The sequence below is a fragment of the Setaria viridis genome, chromosome 9 (genome assembly GCF_005286985.2).
Source record: "Setaria viridis chromosome 9, Setaria_viridis_v4.0, whole genome shotgun sequence".
In the NCBI taxonomy this organism is placed as follows: domain Eukaryota; kingdom Viridiplantae; phylum Streptophyta; class Magnoliopsida; order Poales; family Poaceae; genus Setaria; species Setaria viridis.
The window spans coordinates 22,782,538-22,800,478 of NC_048271.2; the positions used below are offsets into that span (position 1 = coordinate 22,782,538).

The 17,941-nt window shown below is 44.7% G+C and overlaps 2 protein-coding genes and 2 pseudogenes across 2 annotated transcripts; 3 read left to right on the forward strand and 1 right to left on the reverse strand.

Moving 5' to 3' along the window:
* Positions 1-555: 555 nt before the first annotated feature.
* On the reverse strand, positions 556-3,921 carry LOC140221143 (protein FAR1-RELATED SEQUENCE 5-like; annotated as a pseudogene).
* A 545-nt stretch (positions 3,922-4,466) lies between these two features.
* LOC117839694 (tuliposide A-converting enzyme 2, chloroplastic-like) lies at positions 4,467-5,857 on the forward strand (annotated as a pseudogene).
* A 4,589-nt stretch (positions 5,858-10,446) lies between these two features.
* LOC117839997 (probable glucan 1,3-beta-glucosidase A) lies at positions 10,447-15,549 on the forward strand. Its single transcript, XM_034720450.1, has 8 exons — positions 10,447-10,638; positions 10,813-10,932; positions 11,044-11,232; positions 11,471-11,632; positions 13,976-14,145; positions 14,281-14,436; positions 14,525-14,880; positions 15,042-15,549. Exons 1-8 carry the CDS (start codon positions 10,471-10,473, stop codon positions 15,224-15,226), a joined length of 1,506 nt encoding a protein of 501 aa, XP_034576341.1. The 5' UTR covers positions 10,447-10,470; the 3' UTR covers positions 15,227-15,549.
* A 1,088-nt stretch (positions 15,550-16,637) lies between these two features.
* Positions 16,638-17,378, forward strand: LOC140221144 (uncharacterized). Its single transcript, XM_072290467.1, has one exon. The coding sequence runs from the start codon at positions 16,638-16,640 to the stop codon at positions 17,376-17,378; it is 741 nt and encodes a 246-aa protein (XP_072146568.1).
* The last annotated feature ends 563 nt before the right edge of the window (positions 17,379-17,941 follow it).

Genomic DNA, 17,941 nt, shown 5'->3' on the forward strand with positions numbered 1-17,941 from the left:
CACCTCGTTTCTTATTGATGTTATCCGGGTTCAAATCACACCCCGTACTATAATGACCTAAAGATCCGCAATATCCACATGCTGCTGCCCCTGTGCCTTATTGGAACTTGCATGTTCATTAACAACCTGTTTCCCTCCACGCTTCCTCCCCTTTGTTCTTACCTCCCTTGGTGCACACTCTGAAATTTGGACTGCACTTTCAACTGCTGCATCTTGTTCAGCCCAACTAGCTATAGGTTCACCTATAATATGTGGGATCACATCACTTTGTTCTTCTGTATGATCCCCCACATGTAATGCTCCTGTATTCACCCCACTCAACCAATGCAGACAACCTTTCTCGAACCAATGCTCACAGCCTTTCTTGAACCCAAGACTTGTTTTGCGGCATGCCCTCACAGCAGCCATCGTGATTTCTACTAGCTTCTTTGTTTTGTATTGATCGCTCTCATAGCCTGGTATCGAAGTCACAATGTTGTGCCTGTCCCACGTTACCATCGTTCTTGCACCCCTTGTGTATCTCTTTATTATGTAATCTGCAGGTATATTGTCAATCTGAATGTACGTGAAGGCTTTAATAAGATGAGCGCAGAACAAGCCTGTAACAATCAAATTAACCATAATTAGTGCTACTTTTTCACCAGACCACAATACACATTGAAATGCTGAAATGATTTTTTTTTTCAAATTGCAACATCTTACCTGTATGCTCCCATGTCTTGCACTCGCATGTATACCTACCGGATCGTACATCAGCCTCCACTCTAAATGAATGTTGAAACCAAGCATATTGCCATGACTGATTCGTGTGCGTCACCAGGTAAACACCAACCTCATTAGGATGAGGATCAATACGGAAAGCAGTACTATAAATATAAGTTTTCCTATATTTTGTTATAAGGCTCGTGTGTACACTCTGCTAAGATGGCCATCAAAGGGCTGCAACGTCAACTCAAGTTACCAGCCTGTTTCATGGACAACCACATAAAACATTAATCCCCAGTAAACAATATCTTAAAACTTCTTCAGCAACAACAATACACTGTCATTATTACCTGAGACCAATTGGTTTCCCCACCCGCTGTGTGATTTGTGTGTTGAATGAAGTCTAGCATCTTGCGTGCAAATTTACTCATGCATGTCATATGTCCTATGAAGCTACTCCCCTTGATCATCTTATTTACGCTTTCACTTCTCTGTGTAGAGGTCATCCTGCCATAGTACAAGAGCTCTTTGTAGAGATCATCCTGCCACAGTACAAGGGCTTCAAATAAGCAGCAACCCACAATTTCCTCCTCTCCCAAAGTCCCTGAATAGTATCATCCTCCCATATTCCATACTCATCCACCAACTTATTCCATGCAGGCTCAAACTCTGTAGGCGTAAGTGGGTGATTGATTATGGTGTGGAGCTTTATCTTCAGACCATCATGAATGTTGCACAATTTTTCAGCTCTGCTTTATACTTCCTAAGCATGTGCCAACGTCACAACCTGTGCTGTGTTTGTTTGAACACCTTCTTGATCGTTGCCGCCATTGAATTATCCTGGTCTGCAACACAGTAAAGGTGACAAAGTTACCAAATATTTCAAGTTACATATCACTCAAGATATTCGTGTATAAACATTCCTCACCTATAAGTATACACCTTGGGTCCCGACTTCCGGACATACAGTTTTTGAATGCCCCAAACAATCACTCAAATGTGTTAGCTTGCTCATCCTGCAACAGTGCTTGCCCAAACACGACGTTCTGCAGTTGATGGTTTGACCCAACAAATATGGCTAAAGGCATGCTATACATGTTTGTCTTGTATGTGGTATCGAATGTAACCACATCTCAAAAATCTCTATATTCTGCACGCTGGCTTGCAAGACTCAGAACACATTCTTGATAACGTTTTCACTATCTACCTGCAGCTCATAGTAGAAATACTCATTCTGGGCCTTCATCTGCCTGAAGAACTCAAGCAACTTTGGTATATCATTTTCCCTCTCCTCCCCGGCAGTTGTAGCTTTCCTGCAACCATGAACACATACATCAACTTAAATGATTTCCATGTATTCAACAATAACATCACCAATAGTACATTTGAAGACATTACCTGTTTCTCAAATCCATTTCCATGAACGTGAAGTTCTGCCGACCACCATATAATTCTGCCAGCACATTTACTGTAGTGTTGTGGGAAGCATCACACCTATGCATTTGATCAACAATACCCATGACTATAGTGTCCTTGTCCTTCTGTATCCTCAAGAACTGTGTTATGGTCAGCGAGGGATGCAATGGATGATTGTGCTCCAACCTTATCCTCTCAAAGAACCAATAGTCCTTCTTCTGGTTCCATTTAATCTTCACAAAAGCCTTGCATTCACACCTCATTGACATTTTCTCATGTACCCTCTCCTCACCAGGCTTGTAGTAATCCCAGTGTCCTTGTTTGTTGCACGACAACTTCAGTACCGTCTTCCTACTTGTCTTGGTTATGCGCACATCAAACACAGCTTTGCCTGTATAGAATTTGTAAAATTCTTTGGCTTCATCTCTACTGTCAAAATACAGCTCCTCATTTGGCACAATTATGTCTGGCAACAAGGGATCCTGGAAAAAAATACACATATCAGAAGGCAGTACCACAACTACTAAACCTGAACATATCGCTACAGAATGTTTGGAGCACGATATTCGATCTTAATATTCAAATTACACTAGGATGAGATAGGGGACAACATTACTGCAGTAGCGCTACATGTCATGTTACTGAACCAATCATATATAGTAAAAAAAGACTACATGAAAAGACTACAAGCCAGCATGTTCAGAAAAATAGGACAACCTGAATTTGTCATCTTATCTGAATGTCCTACATAGGGCACACACAGACACACTAGTATACTTCACAAAGTAAGTGTACAGGTAGTTAACTGGTACACGGTAAAGGACTGCATACATACATACCCTTTACTTGCTTACAGAAAAGGCTTATTTCCCAGTGACACTTACGACAACAGTAAATGAGAAAACATAATCAGGAATCCTTATTCAGGAATGAATAATCAGGTAATGCATAATCCAGCTACTATCTAAGATTTCTGAAATTCTGATAACATAATCAGGAATGAACTAGGTAATGAATAATCATAACGAAATTCATGCTGTACGCTTTGAATTCTGAATTTCTGAAAACTAGGTATATATATACCAGGAATGATTAGGTAATGAATAATCATAATGCAATTCATGCTGGACGTTTTTTATTTCTGAATTTCTGAATAATGGCACCAAGTACTGTTTCTGAATTTTACTATCAAGGTTCATTCAAATGTGTTCTGAACTTTCAAACCTTTGGGGGGTTACCTAAAACATGAATTTGGAAATTGATTCGTTGTAAGATTAGCTATGCGACACCATTTAGCTTTTGGATGGACCTGCAAGAAGAAAAGACTACAAGTTAGCACACTCACATGCAAGTAGGTCCTCTCCGGACCGGGCATTGCCATCGTCCCCGGTGACACATGTTGGAGAGGAGTCACCCGTGCGCCATTTACCTCCGGTTCCGGCGATTGCGCTATCAGTAGTACGTTGCGCCATCCATGGAATCGGATTGTGCAGGAGCGAGACCCAACCTGCTGGCGCAACTTCAACCTGCAGGAACACCTCCGGATTCTTGTTGGCACAGGAGATGGACTCACCATTAACGACAGCAATTAATTGTAGCTTCATGTCCCTGCTGCCGTAACTAGTGCCACGGTCACAAATTCCTCCGAGCACCTCGCGCTGATTGAGTAAAGCCAATCAATGTCGTAATGAAGTTCCCCTGTCGGCTCTTTTTCGTCCAACGATATCGCGCAACAGCAGCGGCTTGGGGAAGTCGGCTCCATTGCACAGGGGCCTCCCGCACGAACGCAGCAGCCGCCATTGTAACCGAGGTACCGCCGGCGGTTCAGGTTGCGTAGGAGCACCGGCGGCGTGGGCGCTGCCGGCGACGGCCTGCGCGGGACCCCCCAGTGGGGCACGGGATGTGGTGGGGCTGTATGGCCCATTGGGCAGCGGAGGTTGGCCAAGGACGCCGGATCTGAGCAGGAGGTGGCGGCGTCAGGGTGCTCTGCGTGGGTGGGTTGAAGACGGATAGGAGGAATCCGAGTGGGAGAAATCTCGGTCGTTGGCGGCTCGCTCGCTCCCTCTAGACTGCATCCGCACGTATGGCTCCCTCGATCGTTTACTGGCTCGCGCGAACAGCTTGTTTACTCCCTTCCTGCCTGGTCTCGCACGAACGGCTCTCGCTCGTCCCAGGCGTGGACGGGATGGCCAATCGCAACATGCCACGTGCGCTACAGAATAACCTATTCTATAGCTGGCTACGGAGTATATTGACACCATATATATATATATACACACACACATTGATACGTTCTTCCTAAACACAGTAGTTTAGTCAAGAACACGCCAAGCGAGTCCTTATTTTCAGCGGAAGAGGACATCACCACCGGTCCCAGCAGCCTCCACCAGCTTCGTTCCTTTGAATACCTGCAATCCACTCAGAAAATGGGGGGAAAGAATCTATCAAGAAATCAAAGCAAGCGCCAACATAAATTGACTTGGTGGTGTGCCGCACAGTACAGAACGTAACAACCTGGAAGCTTAGACCATCATCTCCAGGCTCAAGCAATCTAGCTACTCCACTGCCACCCGCCATGGATCCGAGATCCGAGGTCATACTCGATTACCCGATTTTCCGTATCTACAAGGATCACCACGTCGACCGCCTAGTCGGCACAGAAACCGTGCCTGCCGGCGCCGACGCCGCCACCGGCGTCGTCTCGAAAGATGTTGTCATCGACGACGACTCCGGCATCTACGTCCGGCTCTACCTCCCGGACATGGCTGGAACCCAGGCCAACGAGGACGGCCCGAAGCTCCGCGTGCTCGTCTTCTTCCACGGCGGCGGCTTCATCACCGAGTCGGCAGCCTCGCCGATGTACCACAACTACGTCAACTCCCTGGCCGCGGCGGCGCGCGTGCTCGTCGTCTCCGTGAACTACCGCCTCGCGCCCGAGCACCGGTTCCCGACCGGCTACGAGGACTCCCTCCGCGCGCTCAAGTGGGCGCTCTCCGGCGGCGACCCCTGGCTGTCCCGGCACGGTGACCTCGGGCGCGTTTTCCTGGCCGGGGACAGCGCCGGCGGGAACATCATCCACAACGTCGCGATGATGGCTGCGGCGGCGGGAGACGGCGGCGGCGTGGCGGCGCGGATCGAGGGCGCGGTCCTCCGCGTTCGCCGGCAAGGAGCCCGTTGCCGGGGAGTCCGTCGAGACGGCGGAGATGATGGACACCCTGTGGGGCGTCATCTGCCGGGAGGCGGCCGAGGACGGGTTGGACGACCCGAGGATAAACCCGCTGGCCGCGGCGGCGCCGAGCCTGCGGGGCCTGCCGTTCGAGAGACTGCTCGTAGTCGAGGCGGACGGGGACTTCTTCAGGGGCAGGGGGAGGGCGTACTACGAAGCCGTCGTGGCGAGCGGGTGGGGCGGGGAGGTGGAGTGGTTCGAGACAATGGGCAAGGAGCACGTGTTCTTCCTCCTCGATCCCGGCTGCCCCGAGGCCGTGGCGCTCATGGCCCGGCTCGTCGCATTCTTCGCTGGGAATTGAATGCATGAATCCGTCAATATGGAGATGTAACTGATTGCAAACGTGTACTGAACTGTTGGTCTTGTAATTACGTTATGTAGTTATATGAACAAACTTTCTGCTATCCGTGCTCTTTCGAGTGAAAAGTAGGAACCAAAATGAATAAGCTAGACTTTATCTTGTCTCTTTATTTGGATGTCGTTAAGTCAACAAAGTAAAGCTAGATAGCTTGGTCGGAGCAAATAATCCCTAATAACAGTGCCGAATTGACTGACTGATTCACCTACTTTAGCATGATGTAAAACGACCGAGTCATATTATGAAACATGCTCATCAACTTTGGGCCTTGTTTACTTCACCCCCAACTCCCAACTTAGACACTATGCAAAAAGAAGATTCCCCATCACATCAAACTTGCGGTACATGCATGGAGTACTAAATGTAGATGAAATTAAAAACTAATTGCACAGTTTTGTTGTACTTTGCGAGATGAATCTTTTGAGCCTAATTAGTCAATGTTTGGACAATAATTCACAAATACAAACTACAATGCTGCAACAGTAATTTAACACCTCCAAACTTTGACAACTAAACAAGACCTTGACCTGCTTGGCTCCGCAGCATTATCATCCCCACCAGGCGCACCACCGCCATCCGCCCATCCCATCCCTGTTTGTCAAGGACTGGCAGTCTCACTGAGGCCTCCTATGTCAAGGACTGGCAGTCTGGCACTGAGGCTTGGAGCGTCCGTACACCTCAGCACCATGATGGTGGGTTCCTGGAGCGACAAGGACAGCGTGCCACAGAAGTGGTAGCGCGCGGGAGCGTGTTAGAAAACCAATGCAAGAGTGAAAAACAAATTTTCTGCCATGTCCATCTAGAAGTTCATGTGAGTAGGGAATCATGAATAGCTAATTACTATTAGATGCGTAGCGTAGTGCAGCATATAAAAATTGGTAATGCTATAAAAATTGGTAACGCTACAGAAGAGACGTTCGGAATTTTAAAAAATCGGATACTCCAACATATATTACAATAGTAAAGTATTGATGTTGCAACTATTATTTCTGCATGTTTCACAGTGAATATTGCATGAAACATAGTGTTTATGTTGCAGTGGTAATTTTCTATCCCAGAGTCAGAACGATGTAGTTATTTTTACACATTATTTCAAACAGTAGTCGCTGATGTTTCACTAGGTAATTTTTAATGTTTCGTCAAAGCATCTAGTAGAAAATTTATCATCGAACGTCCGAGCGCTAGTAGTGCTGTAAAAAAATTAAAGTCGAGCATATACTTTGCTAGTAATAAGAGTGTCCCAGCAATATTATAATCGCAGAGACGCCATCCTGTACGCCATCTACGCATCGAGAGATGGAAGACGATAAAGAGAAAAACAAATGTGCATTCCTGCTTTTGGCCTATTCGTTTTTCTTTTATTTTAGGGTCTCGCTTACTTCAGGTCATATAATGTAATTGGCCCATATGCGAAGGACCCAACAGGCTAAAAATAAGGATTGCTATTTGCAGTGTGAATCATTAATTTAATTCGTATTTTCTGTCTATAATAAGGTGCCACTTTTGGGCCTTTTTCTTCATAAGCCTATTGAACTACATGTCGTATCATATTATATTACTTACGCAAAAAATATCAGCATCATGATAGGATGGCCCATCTTGAAGTGCCCCGTGGACATATCCCCAACACTCGTCCCTATGAATTCATATGCAATCCTATCTCCATGTGTAAGGTCTGGTTGGGTTTCTCCTGCTTATTTTTAGCACCCGTCACATCAAATGTTTAGATACTAATTAGAAGTATTAAATGTAGATTATTTACAAAACTCATTACATAAGTGGAGGCTAAACGGCGAGACGAATCTATTAAGCCTAATTAGTCCATGATTTGACGATGTGTTGCATATTTACTAATGATGGATTAATTAGGCTTAATAGATTTGTCTCGCCGTTTAGCCTCTACTTATATAATGGGTTTTGTAAATAGTCTACATTTAATACTCCTAATTAGTATCTAAACATTCGATGTGACACGTGCTAAAAATAAGCAAAGGGAACCAAACACCCCCTAACTACCAAATACTAGACCATTAGACCATGAGGTCCACAAAGTCAATATACAGGCACAACTTTATTGACGGATATATCACGGACCACTAAAAGCCTAACATGTTTAATCTTGGAAAATCAAATGGGGTGTAACAAACTGGTAATACAATTTGGTTGCATAGAAGTGCCAGAAACTATGTAGGATTGGGGATTTTCGGCAATGGATCGCCTATATATGATGGCATTAGTATCCAACCTTGTTTTTTTCTATAGTACTTTATGTCCATTATCCAAGGAAGGTTAATCTTGTAGCTCATACTTTAGCTAGTGAGGCTGGTATTAATTCATCCGAGTACATGCGGTTGAAGAACCTGAGTTTTATTGTAACTGTTTGAATCAAGAAAGCTCACCATGAGGCCTTCACTTAAAAAAAAAGAATAGCATGTTTAATTTCTAGAATAAATATAGGCAAAATGGAAGCACCCGTGCTAAAAACTCAAGTGGCGGGTAGGTTTCACCACAAGAAACTGAAGAGCAAATACTTACAGAATAGGAACAAGCAACAACTATTTTATTTAAAATTGTACCATACTTGATTAACTCCACCAATAGAGACCTCTAGGCCTTATATTATATTGAGGTAAATGACATAATTAGTTTCATCTAAAAGTCTCAAATGATAGGAAAGACATCTATAAACTTCTTTTGGAATTTTGAAGATACCTTAAATAGAAAAGAGTGGTCACACTACAAGAAAACTGAGCATTCGTCCATAGCGTTAGTACCGGACCATCCGGTACTAACGCGCGGAATTAGTACCGGGTTCAAATTTTCGGTCCTCGAAGATCTTTTAGTACTGGGTCATAACACCACCCAGTACTAAATGTCACCTTTTAGTACCGGTTGGTGTTATGACCCGGTACTAATGCTCCTGGACCGTTTAGTACTGGGCAATAACACCAGTATCCCGTGAAGTACCATCTAGTACTGGACCATCTAGATGGTACTCCATGTGATACTTCAAAAGGGAAGCATATCTAACTCCACCACATGTGATGTGTAGGTGAGATGGTAAGGAAGGTTCATGTAGGCAATTCGCATGACGCATGACTTGTGACTTGTGCGGGGCCTCCCGGCTGCTCGTTAACTTTTTTCTTTATTTTTTGGCGCAAAGCTGTTTAGTACTGGTTGGTGTCACCGACCAGTACTAAACGACACATTTAGTACCGGGTATTTTGGTTGATACTAAATGTTATGGAATTTAGTACCAAACTAGCGATGCCGGTCAGGCATCCGGTAAAGGGGGTGGCATGCCTTTCGAAAGTTGTAATAATTTCCCTGCAATAATTTATACGTGATGTACGATCCGAACACTAAGTTATATACTGTACACGATTTGTTTGTCAAAGCTTGAGGTGGTGTAGGGGGTGGCACGTTGCACTTGAGCTAATAGCTTCGCGGCATGGTTATGGTCCTGCAGCCGTGCAACGCCCCGTTCCCCATAATGGGCGCAGTTTTCCTACACTCATCGCCCTGGCTCGCTGGAATCCACTCGTTCGATATACTGCGTGTTCCTTTATGATTGCCAAAACGTTCTCTCCGAGTTATGCTAGCGCAGCAAATGTCAAAAGATCGACTTGTAGCTCCATCGAGGTCCTGGAATTAAACATGGGGCAAGTACGTCACGATTGCCGAAACGACGATCTCTCCAAGTCACAGGAGTGTGTAGGGCTAGAATTAGGGGGCGTTTGCTTCCGGTGACTTATTTTTAGCACGTGTCACATCGAATGTTTAGATACTAATTAAGAGTATTAAACGTAGACTATTTACAAAACTCATTACATAAGTGGAGGTTACACGGCGAGACGAATCTATTAAGCCTAATTAATCCATCATTAGCAAATGTTTACTGTAGCAACACATTGTCAAATCATGGACTAATTAGGCTTAATAGATTCGTCTCGCCGTTTAGCCTCGACTTATGTAATGGGTTTTGTAAATAGTCTACGTTTAATACTCCTAATTAGTATCTAAACATTTGATGTGACGGGTGCTAAAAATAAGTCAGCGGAAGCAAATGGAACCTTAGGCAGGATTTCCAATCGATAATTTTGTGTCTCCTATCGATAGGTTTAGAGAAAGTTTGTTACACCACTGAAGTAAACCTCCTTCATGAATCATGAGTATACAAGCAATTCTCACAATGTCACTAGTGCTTTTACGAAAAATTTCACTCTTGTATTATGAACCCCTGTCGCCCATTAATACAGTCCCCTGCTCCGTGCTTGTTAAAATTTAAAATGTACTACTACCTTGGTCCGGTCATGTAAAGATGATGTTTCAGACAGATAAAAGAACTGCATGCAGGCTAAAAATTTTGTCCTCAAGGCGATTGAGTCCGCTGTGCATGTGTCAGGTCATTATCAATTAATGCCTTGAAACATCTGTCGTCCTTCGTTCGCAATTGCTAAAATAATGCTAGTCATATGTCCTACCGTTTCTGCAAGATATGTCACCGATCTCTGTTTCCTGCTATTATATTGCAACTCTGAACACCGCCCTGACTTATATCGTGTCCACGTACGTCCGTCCTGCAAGGTAGCGTGCGTAGAGAACCCGGCGCGAGTACGTGTACGTGCCCAACGGAGTCCCACGACGACGTCGATCACTTGCGCGGCGACGCCAGGATCGGAGCTAGTACTATAAATAATATGGCTTATCGCCAAGCTCCGTAGCTAAGTCGGCTGATCGATCGGCTATCTGCTAGTCATTCAGCATGGGCAGCGTCGCGCTTCTCCTCCTCGTCTGCTCGTCCTGGCTCGTGAGCATGGCCGCGGCGGCGCCAGGGCCGCCAATCCGGGCGGTGAACCTCGGCGGTTGGCTCGTGACGGAGGGCTGGATAATGCCGTCCCTCTTCGACAACGTTCCCAACAAGGACCTCCTGGTACGGAAGTTGTACTAGTAACCATGAATTAGCAAAGCCCAAGTGTGAGGTTTGCTGTAGCTACCATCTGCTCCATCTGCGTCGCTAGCTGTTGATCACTAACGCAATTTGATTTTTTTTTGAGGACACTAACGCAATTTGTTTCTCGGGACGTGCGCGTGCGTATATGTGCAGGATGGCACCCAGCTCCAGATCAAGTCGACCACCCAGAACAGGTACCTCGTCGCCGATCAGGGCGGCGCCTCGGCCATCCTGGCCGACCGGATTCAGGCGTCCAGCTGGGAGACCTTCAGGGTTGCTTAATTGACCCCAATTATCGAATTGTGCTGTGCTGTGCATGCGCATGTTGCGCTTTGTCCTAACCAAACATGCACGCATGCATTTCTATTTCGGTCGTCCATGCAGCTGTGGAGGATCAACGAGACGACGTTCAACTTCAGGGTGTACGGCGGTCAATTCTGGGGAGTAGACAGCAACGGCGCCCTCGTGGCGACGGCCACCACGCCGGGGCCATCGGAGACGTTCCAGATCGTGCGCCGAGACAGCGACAAGACCCGGGTGCGCATCAGGGCACCAAATGGGCTCTTCTTGCAGGTAATTGAATAATTCATACGTACAGCACCATATACGTACCGGCGCATAGAGGGCAGAAAGTAAGCGGTGAAAGCACTTCGTTCAGACAAATCCATTCTTAGTGAATTTATTCAAATCGAGGATCTCTAGTCTTGCATACGTACTTGCATATCACAAGCTAGTCTAGAGAAAAGGAATTAAATATATATTATTGATATTATCCCTGTTATTCTTCACAATTTCCTTATATTGCTGCTAGGCGAAGACCATGGCATCTGTAACAGCGGACCCTGCTGGCGAGTACACAGACTGGAGTGACAATGATCCATCAGTTTTTTTAGTAAATAATGTCGGCAACTTGTACGGGGAGTACCAGATATGCAATGGCTATGGCATAGCAAGAGCAACGCAGGTGCTCAGGGTAAGATATATATCCACACATGATATTCGTGGCCCCTCCACACTAATCAGATAAATAAATATTCTTATAATTCAATAATTGTAGCTAAATGACTTATACTGCAAACACACACTGGTGGAAAAGTGAGCATTAGTCCCAGTTGGAGAAATGCATAGGTCTCGAAAATCCAACCAGGACTAATCTTTTGAGACTAAAGGTCCCCTCATTAGTCCCAAAATATCCAGGACTAAACGAATTGGGACTTAAAAAGTTCCTAAAAAATAAAAAAAGTGGGCCACCACCGTCCTACTTGCTCACGCTGCTGGCCCCGCCTCGACCACCGTACCACCGAGCTCCAACTCCACCATAGAATTATCAAAACGATTAACACTTCACAAATTGAAGCAAGAGATATGCTCATCGTACATGAACATCACACAAGTGAGAACACACAACCAATTAATTCGCACAAGATTTTGATTCACTACACATGAGTTCGACTTGATTCACAACATAGTACAATCACAAATGAATCATTCAAAAACAAATCATGCACTACCACTCACAAAGGAAACATTCATCGGCTTCTTGTATCCACAAGCTCCCTGCTCGCCATCTCGCATGCATGCGCGCTAGGGAGGGTTCGTGCGCCTGCGTGGCTGGCAGGCCATGCACCAGTTGCAGCCAGCACCCTGGGGCTCGGCCGGGGAGGACCCACGCGCCGGCGGCTAGGGGTCGGCCGGGGAGACCCCGCGCACCCGCGTGGCTGGCAGCCGGCGGCCAAGGGCTCGGCCGGTGAGGCTCGCCGCCGGCGGCCAGCGGCAAGGTTGGGGAGCCCCGCGCGCCAGCGGCAGCTAGTGGATGGAGGAGAGAGTAGGAGAGGGAGGAGAGGCTGGTGGTGGAGGGAGAGAGAGGCTGGTGGTGGGGAAAGGATAAGGTGGTGGGGAAAGAGATGAGGCTGGTGGGGTGATAAAGGTCCCCAGGCCAGTGCGTAGAGAAAGTCCATTGGGGTAATAAAAAAAAGAGGGGTATAGTCCCGGTTGGTTTCAACCAGGACTAAAGATCGCCATTTAGTCCCGGTTGGAATCACCAACGAGGACTAAATGTTTAGTCCCGGTTGGAAACACCAACTGAAACTAAATGCCCCACCAGATTTTCTCATTGTCCCTAACCATTACAACCGGAACTAAAGGGGGCCCTTTAGTCCCGGTTGATATTACTAACTGGGACTAAAGAGTCCCCTGTCGGAGTTGGTTTTTGGACCCGGGACGAAAGCTCCTTTAGTCCCAGCTTCAAAAATGACCGAGACTTTTGTAGCTGGATGAAAGGTCGTTTCTCTACTAGTGACAACATAATTTTTGATATATATGCAGTCCAACATTTCAAAACATTGACTAACTGGGACTAAAGAGTCCCCTGTCGGAGTTGGTTTTTGGACCCGGGATGAAAGCTCCTTTAGTCCCAGCTTCAAAAATAACCGAGACTTTTGTAGCTGAATGAAAGGTCGTTTCTCTACCAGTGACAACATAATTTTTGATATATATGCAGTCCAACATTTCAAAACATTGACTATCAATATACGTTTGTTAGTGGGAGCATGCAAATTAAGGATAAAGTTATCTTAAAAATACGTTCAGAATGTAAAAAAGTGTTATTTGGCTTCAAAATGTTGTACAATAAAAGTAAGCATGTGTTTGTGAATTGGAGGCAATATTATCATTCGAGGTTGTAGAAGGATAAGGTGTGTACATATAAAATGTACGACCGTTAGAAATGTTAATTTGAAAGAAAAGACATTAATTCTTATTGCCTAGTTTCAGTCCCTGTATAACTTTCTGGTCAAGTGAAATATTTCTAGTGTATATGTAGAAACACATCTTGTAATCTTCTCCATACTAAATAATTAAAGCGTCAAATCAAATTGACTTGAAGGATGCAAATTACAATCCAAATCGATCTGAAGCAGAGTGAAATGCAATGAACTAACTTACAATGATGGAATAGAGGTTTCAGTGAGTCTGATTTGTTCCATTCCAACGTGTGAAAATTTCCAAATTGTCCAAACTGGACTCGGTTGGCATGCCTGAATGACGTCAAGGATGAAGGAATCCATGCGAAGAAACATTCACATACTTATATTGTTCTTTCATAATAATCGATAAATATGTGGACTGGACAGGCTTCATGGATTCGTTAATCAATTTTCCCACAGGCAGCCATTTCTCCTTTTCTTAATCGGTAGAAGACCTTATGCTCGAGAAAAGATAATAAGCAGTTAGGCTGCAAAGACTACAGTTGAACATGATTAACAGTTGTGAATCGTTTAGTTTCTTGTTCAGTTTTGGATGTTCTTTGTTTTTGCAGAGTCACTGGGACACATTCATAACTGAGGATGACTTCAAGTTCATCGCGTTATGTGGGCTCAACGCAGTGAGAATCCCTGTTGGATGGTGGATTGCCAGTGATCCAAACCCTCCTCTTCCTTTCGTTGGAGGCTCTCTCCAAGCATTGGATAATGCATTCAGATGGGCACGGTAAGTTTGCCTTAAGATCTCCATTGAACAAGGGGCATTAGCGACCTATCAATCGGCTATCTCATTCGCATTTTCATGCCCACTAGCTAGGGAATATGACGGAGACCACAGTCGTTTGCTCTTTTCTGTTTACAGGAACTACAACATTGGTGTTATTGTGGATTTGCACGCTGCACCGGGGTCACAAAATCCATATGATCACAGCGCGACCAGAGACGGCTCGCAGGAGTGGGGCACCACCGATGCAAACATCGCCCAAACCGTGCAAGTCATCGAGTTCCTTGTGTCGAGGTTGCGTAACATTTACTTATTAACTTTATCTAACCTCAAGAACTGACTGACAAAAACTAAACATACAAACTATTAAATCTACAAACAGGTACGCGAACAACACAGCCCTCCTGGCCGTCGAGCTGCTCAACGAGCCGTTGGCGCCGGGCACAACCTTGCCTAGCCTGACCAAATACTACCAGGATGGCTACAACGCCGTGCGCCGGTACACGCCGACAGCCTACGTGATCATGTCTAACAGGCTACAGATAGCAGACCAAAAAGAGCTCCTCCAGTTCGCCAGTGGCTTCCCGGGCGCCGTCCTAGACGTGCACTACTATAACCTGTTCGATAGCAAGTTCGAAAACCTCACGGTAGAGCAGAACATCGACTTCGTGCGGAACAACCGCTCCGCTGACCTCGCCACCATCACAAACCAGAATGGGCGCCCTCTCACTTTTGTGGGTAAGAAATCTAGCAGTGACCATTTCACCTCTCAAATCCTCTTTTCTCCTTCATTTCAACAAAGCCAACTTTTCATCTTTTTAAAAAAACAATTGTACACATAATTAATTAATTATAATCACTGCTATTTTTGTATGATATACTATGTAATTCATTTGCAGGAGAATGGTCGGCTGCGTGGGGAGTGCAAGGTGCAAACCCGACGGACTACCAGAGGTTTGCGCGAGTCCAGCAAGATGTTTACGGGAATGCTACCTTTGGATGGGCCTACTGGACGCTTCAGAATGTCAATGCAGTCTGGAACATGACGTTTATGATTCAGAATGGAATCATCACGCTGAAATAAATCTAGAGGTCACTGCAAACATATATACGTATTACAATAAGTATAGCCATACTAGAATAAACAAGCCGTTGTTGACGTCAGTATAGAATAATGAACCTTGGAGCTGCAGGTATGTCATATATGTACGGGGGACAGCAACTCAAGCAGATCTGATCTCCTGATCACATCATCATTTATTGGGATTCAGAAATCATTTCACAAGCTGTACCACTGATAAGTAATAAAAGTGTAATGACGTCTAAACAAAATGTGACTAAATATGTACGTTATGTTCGATTTAGGCCCACATGTGGCCCAATCTAAAAATTCCAAAGCATGCACAACCTTTAGTCCCATATTGCTAATTCAAGGAGAGGTTGCTTTGCTTAAATATGGGAGTCTCCTCTCTATGCAAAATAGGTGCAAATGAGAGAGAAGGAGACTGCTGCTACACGCACGTGCAACTATTATTTGTACAGTTACTATTTTTTTTGCTGAGCCTAATGGCGATTTAATGTGGTTGAAACTGCCGTTTTAAACAGCAATAAGGTGTGTTAGTTTCAACAATTTGAGGGCAGCAGTTTCTGTCATTCAAATTAGCAGTTTCTACTGCTTGATGAGGCTGTTTGATGGGGAAACTAATGCACTGCGAAGGTCTATAACACCAGGAGACGTCCTAGTTGAATGGACGCGGTTACACGCTCGCCTTCCCATTCGTTGTGCTGAATCTCTTGCTGCTGCGCCTCGTCGACCTTCGAATTCGACGGCACTGGGCTTGAAGGAAAGCGGGATCTCCGAAACCACTATCGCGAGACTCCTGCACGAGGCAGCAATCAGGTTTTTGGGCAGTGTCTTCACGCGACTGCTTGGTGATTCTGCAACATCTGCTTCAACATGTTCAACTACGTTCTGCGCGGGATCATTGAGTAATTTCCTTGCACAATCTTCTTCTAGACAATATGTTGCTTGCCTACTTGTATTATTTGCTTGCATCATTTTTTATCAATGTATTTTTCCTCCAAATAAAATCTGGAATGTATTTTAGGCACATATTTCCAACAATCCAAAAATTTGATTGTGTCTATTTCTGTAATCTAGCAATGGCAAATGCATCTGATGCCATAAAACCTGAGAGGTTTGGAGGTGAGAACTTCCGCAGATGGCAGACAAGGGCCAAATTTTGGCTCATGTCATTGGGGCTGTGGTGGGTGATATACCCCGTGTTTCCCTTCATAGAGGAGTAGACCTTGCAGTTTGAGAATGCGAATAACACCGCATTAGGCTGCATCCTCACCATCTTGGCGGATCAACTCTACGATGTATATATGAATTACTCATCGGTCACCATGTTGTGGGAGGCTTTGGAGAAAAATATGCAGAAGCCGAAGCCGGTCGCTGGCTGTATGTGTGCGAAAAGTTCTTTGAGTTTAGCATGGACAGTGCTAAATCAATTGTAACTCAAGCACACGATCTCCAGCTTCTAGTTGGTGAGATTGCACATTTGGGATGTGCTTTGCCTCCAAAGTTTGTTGCAGCAGCGATTGTTGCTAAACTTCCTGCAGAGTGGCGTGATTTTCCTACATCTCTTAAGCACAAAAGAGAAGAGATTTCTATTGAAGATCTCATTGCAACTCTTGATGTGGAAGAGAATGCAAGGGCAGAAGATGTGCATGTGAAGAACGTGCAGAACAGTGCCAATTTTGTTCAAAACAAGAAACAATTTAACAAGAAGAAGGGTCCCAAGGCGAATAAGAATACTAGCTTTAAAAAGAAGAAAATAGAGAAGAAGGATCTGAAGGACCTTTCCTATTTCGTGTGCGGCAATCCTGATCACTTTGCCAAGGATTGTCATGACCGCAAGGACAGGACCACTGAATTGAGCAAAAAGTTCACTCATGTGACCATTGGCGAGGCCTCGACTCCAGGAGGGTACGGTAAATCTCCTATTGTTCATTTTGCATTTCAGTCTATCAACTGGTGGGTTGATACTGGTGCAAATGTTCACGTGTGTTCTGATGCTTCTTTGTTTTCTTCAAATCAGGCAGCAGGGGCTTCTAGCGTCCTTATGGAAAATGGAACGTGTGCTTCTGTTCTTGGTGTTGGTATGGTAGATCTGAAACTTACTTCAGGAAAAAGCATCCAATTGAAGAATGTCCAGCACATGCCTACGTAAACGAGAACCTATTGAGTGAGTCTCTCCTATGTAGGAGTGGTTATAAGCTAGTGTTTGAGTCGAATAAAGTTGTAGTTTATAAATTTGGGGCTTTTATAGGAAAAGGCTATGACAGTGGAGACTTGTTCCGCATAAGTACTATGGATTCCTGTTATAGTTTGAATGTTACTACTGCTTTGAATAAAAATTCTGCTGTTATATGGCATTTGAGGTTCTGTCATGTTGGTTTTGATACAATTGCTAGAATGTCTAGATCTGAGTTAATCCCTAAATGTGATATAGTCAAAAATTCTAAGTGCCAAACTTATGTGCAAGCAAAACAACCTCGAAAACCTTTTAAGGCATTAGAGTTTGAGAAGAATCTGGCACCACTATATTTGATTCATTCTGATTTATGTGAGATGAATGGTGTTTTGACTAAAGGAGGAAAAAAGTATTTTCTTACTTTTATTGATGATGCAATGCGTTATTGTTATGTTTACTTGCTCAAGTCTAAGGATGAAGTGTTGAACTATTTTAGAATATATAAGGCAGAGATTGAGAACCAGTTAGAAAAGAAGATT

Bases quoted from the DNA above. Each gene is read 5' to 3' on its own strand.
- LOC117839997 (XM_034720450.1), top strand. From the start codon at position 10,471: ATGGGCAGCGTCGCGCTTCTCCTCCTCGTCTGCTCGTCCTGGCTCGTG. The intron at 11,233-11,470 runs GTAATTGAATAA...TATTGCTGCTAG, and splicing joins CAAATGGGCTCTTCTTGCAG to GCGAAGACCATGGCATCTGT. The intron at 11,633-13,975 runs GTAAGATATATA...TTGTTTTTGCAG, and splicing joins GAGCAACGCAGGTGCTCAGG to AGTCACTGGGACACATTCAT.
- LOC140221144 (XM_072290467.1), top strand. From the start codon at position 16,638: ATGGACAGTGCTAAATCAATTGTAACTCAAGCACACGATCTCCAGCTT.